Source organism: Heptranchias perlo, chromosome 15, assembly GCF_035084215.1.
Source record: "Heptranchias perlo isolate sHepPer1 chromosome 15, sHepPer1.hap1, whole genome shotgun sequence".
In the NCBI taxonomy this organism is placed as follows: domain Eukaryota; kingdom Metazoa; phylum Chordata; class Chondrichthyes; order Hexanchiformes; family Hexanchidae; genus Heptranchias; species Heptranchias perlo.
In genome coordinates this window covers 33246239-33256628 of record NC_090339.1, presented here as the reverse complement: position 1 = coordinate 33256628, position 10390 = coordinate 33246239, and the positions used below count along the sequence as shown (strand labels likewise).

Here is a 10390-nt window from a genome sequence, read left to right as displayed (position 1 = left end):
AGATTAAAATCTTAATTTTATGGATTCCACAAATGGTATTTCCCTGGTCACTACAGGAGGGAGAGTCATTTGATTTTTTTTTAAACCAGCTGGATCTATACTTGTATCTTTCAATCTGTCATTCAGCTCTCTTTTTAAAAAAAAGTTAATGTACGTAGTATTGATTAGTTTGGGAGGGAATCTGATCCACACATTTACTACCCTGGGAGTGGAAGAATTTTAGTCTCTTTTGCTTGAAGCTTGCTTATATCTTGGCCTGTGATCAGTTTATTTTAATTAACCTTACAAAAGGAACAGATGCCTGCAAATAATTGAGTCTGGTGACTGCTGGGAACACAAAGACTTGAGAAATTGTAGTAGAATACCAAGTTTCATTCCCATAGCTGAATGCATGCTCTGAAAAATCTGGTTCATCAAGAAATGGTTAACTTGTGTGTCAAGTTCTGTGTACAAGGCACTATCAAGTTACATGCACAGGAGAAACAGGGTAAAGCTTCTCAACTGTTTTCCTGTCATACATCACTCTATTTAAGGTATCTTTTTGCTATTTACAGACTAAGTTACAGGTATTGTAAACAATATCCTATTCTATAAATAAATAATTTTCCTGTAAAATTTTAAATGGGAAAGCAAACTGGCAGTGGAAATGATTTTCAAAGGATTTTTGCCCTTGGGGTTTGGAGGGAGGAGTCTGGTATCATCTGTGGGAGGGTGTGAAGGATCTGTAATTTGGCAGTATGGGGGGGGGGGTGGCGGCCTGGATCAGACCTGGCTGTTGAGGGTACAGTTGATATATTTGGGCACAAATAACACTTACTTGTGGGGGGGGGGTTGCAGGTGCAGTATGGTATTGAGGGCATGGCAGGTAAGTGTGGGCCACAAACTCAAACCCAACTGGCAAGGTAGAGCAGTAAAAACATGAGTTGTATCACTTTGAACCACAACTAAATATTTTTAAAAGGTATGTATGGTGGAGGAAAGGAACACAATTAAGTTTTTAGTTCCCCTCCAAATCATACTCCATCCTGATTTGAACATAGAATTACATAAATGTTTCAACATATAAACAGGCTATTCAGCCCAACCAATCCATGTTGGTGTTTATTCTTCACGGGATTAGCTTTACTGCTCATATGTGTCTACTTGGTTCCCATATTCCCTTCAACCACCTATCTAACCTATTTTTAATATTGATATGGTCTTTGCTATTGCCGATAAGTGTATTCCACAGCCCCTCAATCCTCTTAGATGCAAGATTAAATACAATTATTTTTTCTATGTCCCCTCGTTCTAGACCAATCACTGTAAACAGTCTGTTTCTATCTACTGTCCCAACCCTTTACAATGTTAATTACTGTATCTAAATTCATTGTAATAATGTGACAAAAACTTCAATTTTTGACATTAAGATTTAAATACTTTGTGTTTATTGTTTGTAATGGTACAAGTGATCCAATTAGTTCAAAATCCAAGGTTAGGAAGAAAAATGGACCACTTCTGTGCTGCAGTGAACCTTTAAGGAGTTGAGAGATGGTATAACATGTCATTATTAATTTGACAATACTCTATAAATGTACAACTGGTGAGTGGTACGTTTAGTATCGACTTCTCCCTCCTGAACATTTTTTTAAAAAAGTACAAATAACATCAGAGTAATCCTACACTTGGAATGGCAGTGATGGAGGTGAAAACCCTGAATCGTAAGAAAAATTAAATGCAAAGCTGGATGAGTTAAGGTGGGCTGAATGGCCTTCCTTATCGGTAAGTATCATGTTTTGGCTTGCTCCAGCAAAGAGGGCACAGATGCAACGGGCCTCTTTCTGTGCTAAACATCTGTATAGCCACAAGACCCATGGGTGATTTTAAATAAAAACAGAAAATGCTAGAGAAGCTCAGCCAGTGAGGCAGCATCGGTGGAGAAACAGTTATAACGTTTCAGATCGAAGACCTTTCGTCATGGGTGATTTTCATGAATATGATGTCACATGCAACTGACGCAATAATCTATTTCAACCTGATTTATATCATAATTGATTCGGGATCGTAAACAAACAACGTTGTTTTGTAAAACACTCTTATCTAGCGAAAATTACTTAATAAAGGTAAGCAGATTTGTTACTAAAACATTTAAAAAGCATATATTCAGAATTTGAACATTAAACGTTTTCTCAAAAGTAAAACGTTGAGCCGAAAGTCATCTTGTTTGCCCAACAATCTGACTCGTTATTTTTATAATTAGTTGACAAAACGGCGCTGTGCGGAGGTCGCCATGTTGCACGGCACCCATATTCACGCAGCGTTGTGCTGTACGGCAACGCTCTCACTGATGGGCGACACCATGTTGTACGGCAATCCACCGCCGTTGACAACGCTGCGCCCTCACCTGGGAAACGGAGAACTCTTGATCAAACATGGCGAGGCTAAGTGAGCATGGGATTCGCCTCAGTGCGGTAAGCTTAAAAATAACAAAACAACCCCCGGAATCAGGCGAAGCCGAGTTGCACATCTGCCAAATGACGCTGATGATGTTTTATTTTGCTCTTCAGATGAGCCCCACCTACTTACACACGAACTCGACCAGTCACACCTGGCCTTTCAGCGCAATCGCCGAGCTTATTGGTAAGTGACCGCAGTAGAGTGTCATTCTGATCTTTTAGTAGCATGTCGTCGGTGCCCGAGTCCCCTGTTGATTGCAGCTGGCGTTCAGCGCCCTTAAATTTCACATTTAATTATTTAATTCGGTCCAAAGTCTCAACTGCAGCGACAACCAAACTTGCACTGGGGTGCGGGAATCGGCTCGGTGACTGATGGATGGCGGAGCCAATCCGGAGGTGGTCCCGCCATTTTGGGGTGTGTTCACCAAATGAGGCCTCTGACTGACGTTTGGTTCGGGCAATCAGTGAGCTGGCCGCGGGGTGGAAGGACCCGATTGGGTTCAACGTTTGATGAGCGTTGGCTCGAGCCAATTGAATTTGAACTACGTGCCGTTAACGCCCGTGGGCGGACGCTGCTGTGAGTGACAGGCGCAGCGGTCAATGAGGGTTGAAGTTGTTGTTTTGGCGGCCTCCAGTTGGTGAGGGCGGGGATAGGGAAGAGCAGGTTAGGTTGAGGCGTGAGTGAAGGAGTTGGGGGAGTTTGGTGAATATTTGGGCGGGTTGAAACGCCGTTACAAGCGGCGGGTGAGAAGTGGCAGCGCCTGGTGTTTGTTGGCGTCTTTCGACCCTCCGAGTGGAACCTGCAGCCGCTCGTTTAATAAATTTGTGGTTATCACCCAATCAGAGGATGCAACGGAATCACAACAAACACCGCGTGACACTGGGAGCGAGCCTGAGACTTCCGGGTTCGGACCAGCAGCGGGAGCACGCGGGGCCATGTCATTGGGCAGCTCCGGACTAACTGTGACGCTGCCCTTGGGAGGTGTCGGCGGGCAGTGTTCGAATGCGGAACTGTGTTAAAAGGAGGAACGATTTATGAGGCGCACTTGCTGTTCAAAGTGCTCAAGGTTAAACAGAAATGTCGTCAAAAGTTTTTGTTTAAACCGTCAATTTATTGCCAGCATAGGGACATTTGAATCGGTCTCCTATCCTGTTGGGCTACTCCATTGGAGAAGGATGACCTTTTATACGTGCTTTTGTCATCTCTGGACTCTTTCTCTAATGTCCTCCCTGCTGGCCTTCCTCTCTCCTTTAATTGCAACTAGTCCAAAACACAAACAACCATATCCTGTCCCATAGCCCATCACTGCTGACCTTCCAATCCCCTCACCATTACATTTAAAATTGTCTTTAAATACCTCCATTGTTTCGTCCCATATTATCTCTGCAACATTTCCCTAACATATCTCTCTCCACCCCCCCAAATTCGGCCTTTTAACTCTCGCCCCTTTACCCCACCGTTGGTGATGGAGCCTTCAGCTGCTTTAGCCCTACTCTTGAACTATCTTCCTAAACAACTTCCAGCTTTCCTCTTATCAGAGAGAAGCTAGACACTGAACAGGAAAGCAGTGACACAGAGAACTAAACACTGGCTGAGGTGACTTTACCCACTGAACTTGCAGAGGGAGACACTTTATATATTTTTTTAAAAAAGGACAACTGAACTTGTCAGGCTTGCTTTGTGGAGTGCTTTAGTGTTTGGTGAGGTGGTTGATCCAGTGAAGTTTTGCACCTGTGGGCTGACAGTTGGTTAATTGGATAATTGTAATGTTTTATTGTAACATTAAGGTACTGAGTATACCAAGTGTAACAATTTTTTGATCATTTGATACAAGGCACCTGGAGTAAAGCCTCACAATTCTCCTCTCAACAACCAGGGCATATCTCTTCTAATCACTACCATGTGTATGTAGCCCAAATTTCCTGTGCCCATTCATGTGTGCATTTCAGCTGCTGCGTCGGAGCTGAGGCTATTCCCTGTTTTTGTTATTTCTTGGCTCCTGTCGGCCAGGCCTTTCCACTGTGGAGCAGGCTCCAGGGGCTGTATGGCCTACTCCTCCTATTTCTTATGTTCTCCTCCCCCTTCCTGTCACCCAATCATATCACCTTTCATTTCTTTCCTCTTGGGGACTTTGTACCCCAATCCCTACCCCAACCCATCACTTCCTTCCTACTCTCCTGCCACCTTTCCAGTCTTGAATTCCCCCTTGGATAAGCCCACAGCTATCTTGTGTGCCTCACTTGGCATTCTCCTGTTGCTGCCTCCCTACAAGCAGCAACCTCAATCCCCACCCTCCTCGTTATGTAAAAATAAATCTAATTTCCGCCTGGTTCTTAGAATTATAGAAAGGTGCCGGCTCTCTGCAAGAGCAGTCCAGCTAGTCCTACTCCCCTGCCCTATCCCTGTAGCCCTGCAAACTTTTTCCTTTCCAGTACTTATCCAGTTCCCTTTTGAAATTCTTTTGCCAATGATCTTAAATCTGTGTGCTCTGGTAATGAACCAACCTACCAGTGAAAATAGTTTCTCCTTATCTACTCTATCAAAACCATACAAACATATATTATGAACATACGAGCAATGACGGACAGGAAAAGACTCTGGTCCATCCAGCCTGTCCCACACAATCGTGATACCTTATGTATCACAATATATACACTCCTCACCCACACCATGTGATCTTCTGGGAGTGGTGAAAAAAATCATAATTTTGAACGCCTCTATTAAATCTCCCCTTAACCTTCTCTGCTGTGAGGCGAACAATCCCAACGTCTCCAGTCTCTCCACATAGCTGAATCCTTCATCCCTGGTACCATTCTAGTAAATCTCTGCACCCTCTCCAAGACCATGACATCCTTCCTAAAGTGTGGTGCCCAGAATTGGACAGAATGCTTCACCTGGGGCCTAACCAGTGATTTATTAAGGTTTAGCATAACCTCTTTGCTTTTGTACTCTCTGCCTCCATTTATAAAGCCCAAGATCTTGTATGCTTTTAACAGCTGTATCAACTTGTCCTGCCACCTTCAAAGATTTATGTATGTGAACCTCCAGGTCTCTGTTGCTGCACACCCTTTAAAATTGTATTATTTAGTTTATATTGCCTCTCCTCATTCTTCCTTCCAAAATGCACCACTTCACACTTCTCTGCATTAAATTTCATCTGCTATGTGTCTGCCCATTTCGCCAGTCTGTTTATGTCCTCCTGAAGTCTGCTGCTATCCTCCTCACTGCTACATTTCCACTGCTATTCACTATTTACTTAAGATTTGGACTCTGGAATCAGAAGTACAATTTCAAAATTTGCAGATGACAGCAAATTGGAGGAATAGTTAATACTGAGGAAGTCTGTGTCAAAATACAAGAAGACATTAATAAACTTGCAGAATGGGTGTATAAATGGCAAATTAATTTTAATATAGATAAGTGTAAGGTGGTACATTTTGGTAGGAGGAATAAGGAGGCTACATACTCCTTGGAAAATAAGAGTCTAAATGGGGTAGAGGAGCAAAGGGATCTAGGGGTACACATTCACATCATTAAAAGTAGCAATGCAAGGCCATAAAAATGCAAACCAAGCACTGGAGTTCATTTCTAGAGGAATAGAATTAAAAAGCAGGGAAGTTATATTAAACTTGTATAAAACCTTGGTTAGACCACACTTATTACACCATATTACAAAAAGGATATAGAGGCACTGGAGAAGGTACAAAAAAGTTTACCAGGATGATACCAGAACCGAGAAGTTATAACTATCAAGAAAGACTGAATAGGGTGGGGCTCTTTTCTCTAGAAAGAGGAGTGAACTAATAGAGGTCTTTAAAATCATGAAGGGCTTGATAGGGTGGATGTAGAGAAGATGTTTCCACTTTTGGGGGAGTCCAGAACAAGGGGCCATGAATATAAAATAGTCACTAATAAATCCAATAAAGAATTTAGGAGAAACTTCTTTACCCAGAGAGTGGTTAGAATGTGGAACTTGCTACCACATGGAGCAGTTGAAGCGAATAGCATGGATGGCTTTAAGGGGAAGCTAGATAAGTACGAGAGAGAAAGGAATAGAAGGATATGCAGGTAGGGTTAGATGAAGTAGGGTGGGAGGAGGCTCGTGTGGAGCATAAACACCAGCACAGACCAGTTGGGCCCAATGGCCTGTTTCTGTGCTGTAAATTCTATGTAGTTCTGTGTAAGTTTTGTGTCATCTGCGAACTTTGAAATTTTGCCTTCTATACCCAAGCCCAGGTCATTAACATATATCAAAAAGAGCAGTGGCCCTAATACCGACCCTGGGGGACACCACTGTATACTCTCTCCAGTCTGATTAAACAGCCCTTCACCACTACTCTCTGCTTTCTGTCTCTTAGCCAATTTCATATCTACACTGCCGCTGCCCCTTTAATTCCACGAGCTTCGATTTTGCTAACCAGTGTATTATGCAGCACTTTATCGAACGCCTTTTGAAAGTCCATATATATATATATATATATATATATATATAACATCAACTACATTACCTTTATCAACCCTCTCCGTTATTTTAATTGAAGAACTCAATCAAGTTTGTCAGACACTATTTGCTTTTAACAAATCCGTGTTGCCTGTCATTTATAAACCCATGTTCTTTCAAGTGACAAGTAATTTTGTCCCGGATTCTGGTCTCTAAAAGTTTCCGCACCATGACATTAGACTGACTGGCCTATAGTTACTAGGTTTGTCCCTCTCCCCTTTTTTCCCTCTAAAATGTTCGTTCATCAGCAAACAAGGCCCTTGACATCCACGACCTTATTGTGGATGATTGCATTGACATTCTGGCATTGATTGAAACGTGCTTTACTGGTGACAAAACCTGCCTGATTATACTTTCAACCATTTGCCTCACCCAAACCCACTGTTGTGGCAGTGTGGTCCTTGTCACTAAATCACACCTTGGTCTCTCACCAGTGTGTTCTGTACATGTACAAGGGAAAACAATGAAACACACACGAGCTATACAATTCCAGGTGGGAGTGAATCGAAAGCAAAGTACTCCGGATGCTGGAAATTTGAAATAAAAACAGAAAATGCTGGACACACTCAGCAAGTCAGGCAGCATCTGTGGACAGAGAAACAGAGTAATGTTTCAGGTCATTGTCCTGAACTAATGAATCAATCTCTTTTATCCACTTTGTACTTATTGCACATTTACAGGGGCCGATACTGAGACACAGTACTAGGCAGAAGTGTATCGTTCCCTTTTACCTGGTGTGTACTTTACTATACTGGTCCACACCCCACTCTGAGTGATGCAAATAAGCTGCAAGAAAATTTCAAAGCTCAGCTGGCAGATTCAGCACTGAAGGAAACATTTAATATGTCAGGTTAGGGAATGCTCACAGCAGTGGTGGTTTCAGTGGGGGGCCTGAACCCTGTAGTCATCCCCTCTTCCTCCAAGTTGGAACGTAGTGGACAAGTTAGAGGACCATAGGGCTTATTCTCAGCAGGAACTTCCCTTCTCAGATAATCCCCTCAAATTGTAATAGCCCTAACTGCACCCACCTTCTGGAGACCACCTGGCACCACCCAATCTGCCAACAACCTGTGGAGCCACATACAAGGAAATAAGGACAGCCTTATAACCCAGCTTCCCTTCCCAGCCCTCATGCAGGCTGATATTGTAAATAATTTCTTCTCCTCAGGTACTAGCCCCTTCCCTTTCAAAACCACTATCATCACCCCCTTGCCTCAAAAATGCCACCCTTGAGCCCTCTTCCTTGCAGACTAACTATCCTATCTCTAATCTTCCTTTCCTCTCCAAAGTTGTTAAAGGTGTTATCGCTTCCCAAATCCATGCCCACCTTTAATGCAATTTCATGTTTGAATCTCCAATCAAGTTTCTGACCCTGCCACAGCACCAAAATGGCCCTGACCAAAGTCAGAAATGATATCCTGTGACTGTGAACATGGTGCATTATTCCTCAACCTCTCTGCTGCCTTTGACACAGTCAACATCATCATTCTCCTACAATGTCCTTCCTCAGTTGTCCAGCTCATTGGGATCGCCATCATTTGGTTCCATTCTTACCTATCCGATCGTAGCCAGAGTATCTCCAGCAACGCCTTCTCTTCCCGCCCCCTCAATGTTACCCCTGTCTTTGGCCCCTCCTCTTCCTCATCAGTCTGACATCAGTCGTCGGAAAATGCTGGAATCCATTATTAAGGAAGTGGTAACAGGGCACTTAGAAAGTCATAATATGAATAGGCAGAGTCAATGTGGTTTTATGCAAGAGAAATCATGTTTGACAAATTTATTAGAGTTTTTTGGTTTATCACTTGCATGGTAGATAAAGGAGAACTAGTGGATGTAGTATATTTGGATTTTCAAAAGGCATTCGATAAGTTGCCACATAAAAGGTTGTTACACAAGGTAAGGGCTCATGGGGTTGGGGATAATATATTAGCATGGATAGAGGATTGGTTAAAGGACAGAAAACAGAGAGTAGGGATAAACTGGTCATTCTCAGGTTGGCAGGCTGTAACTAGTGGGGTGCTGCATGGATCGGTGCTTGGGCCTCAGCTATTTACAATCTATTATTGACTTCGATGAAGGAACCGAGTGTGATGTATCCAAGTTTGCTGATGATACAAAGCTAGGTTGGAAAGTAAGCCGTGAGGAGGACACAAAGAGTCTGCAAAGGGATATAGACAGATTAAGTGAGTGGGCGAGAAGGTGGCAGGTGAAGTATGATGTGGGGAAATGTGAGGTTATTCACTTTAGTATTAAGAATAGCAAAACAGAATATTTTTTAAATGGTGAGAAACTATTAAATGTTGCTGTTCAGAGAGACTTGGGTGTCCTCGTACAAGAAACACAAAAAGTTAGCATGCAGGTGCAGCAAGCAATTAGGAAAGCAAATGGTATGTTGGTCTTTATTGCAAGGGGGTTGGAGTACAAGAGTAAGGAAGTCTTACTACAATTGTACAGGGCTTTGGTGATACCTCACCTGGAGTATAGTTTTGGTCTCCTTATCTAAGGAAGGATATACTTGCCTTAGAGATGGTGCAACGAAGGTTCACTAGATTAATTCCTGGGATGAGAGGGTTGTCCTATGAGGAGAGTTTGAGTAGAATGGGCCTATACTCTCTCTCGAGTTTAGAAGAATGAGAGGCGATCTCATTGAAATATATAAGATTATGAGGGGGTTTGATAGGGTAGATGCTGAGGTTGTTTCCCATGGCTGGAGAGTCCAGAACTAGGGGGCATAGTTGCAGGATAAGGGGTCGGCCATTTAAGATTGAGATGAGGAGGAATTTCTTCACACAGAGGGTTGTGAATCTTTGGAATTCTCTACCCCAGAGGGCTGTGGATGCTGAGTCATTGAATATATTCAAGGCTAAGATAGATAGATAGAATTTTGGACTCTAGGGGAATCAAGGGATACGGGGATCGGACAGGAAAGTGGAGTTGAGGTTGAAGATCAGCCATGATCTCATTGAGTGGCGGAGCAGGCCCGAGGGGCCGTATGGCCTACTCCTGTTCCTATTTCTTATGTTCATCTACATGCTTTCCCTCGGCGACATCATCCACAGACATGGAGGTCAGCTACCACATGTATGTTGACGACACCCAGCTCAACCTCTCCGTTACCAGTCTTGGCATCTTCACTACCTCTGTGTTGTCGGACTGCTTGTCCATTATGTAGTCGCGGATGAGCCACAATTTCCTCCAGTTAAACATTGGGATGTCTGAAGCCATCGTCTTCAGCACAAACTCAATACCCTTGCCACCGATTCAATCCACCTCCCCGACCGCTGTCTTGGGCTAAACCAGACTGTTCGCAATTTAGTCCCTATTTGACTCCTGAGCTTCCTATTCCATCTACTCTCCATCATAAAGATGGACTACTTCCATCTCCGTAACATCACCTGCCTCCGCCCCTGCTTCAGTTCATCTGCTGCTGAAACCCACACGCCTTTTAGTCAA

At 43.2% G+C, this 10390-nt stretch overlaps 1 protein-coding gene across 1 annotated transcript in view; it reads left to right on the top strand.

The window, feature by feature from the left end:
• Positions 1 to 2365: 2365 nt before the first annotated feature.
• LOC137332980 (MORC family CW-type zinc finger protein 4-like) overlaps positions 2366 to 10390 on the top strand; it is a 118480-nt gene continuing 110455 nt past the window's right edge. The window contains exons 1-2 of the mRNA XM_067997043.1: positions 2366 to 2450; positions 2547 to 2619. Of these exons, the coding sequence (XP_067853144.1) occupies positions 2412 to 2450; positions 2547 to 2619 (112 nt within the window). The 5' untranslated portion in view covers positions 2366 to 2411. The remainder of the gene's footprint in view (positions 2451 to 2546; positions 2620 to 10390) is intronic.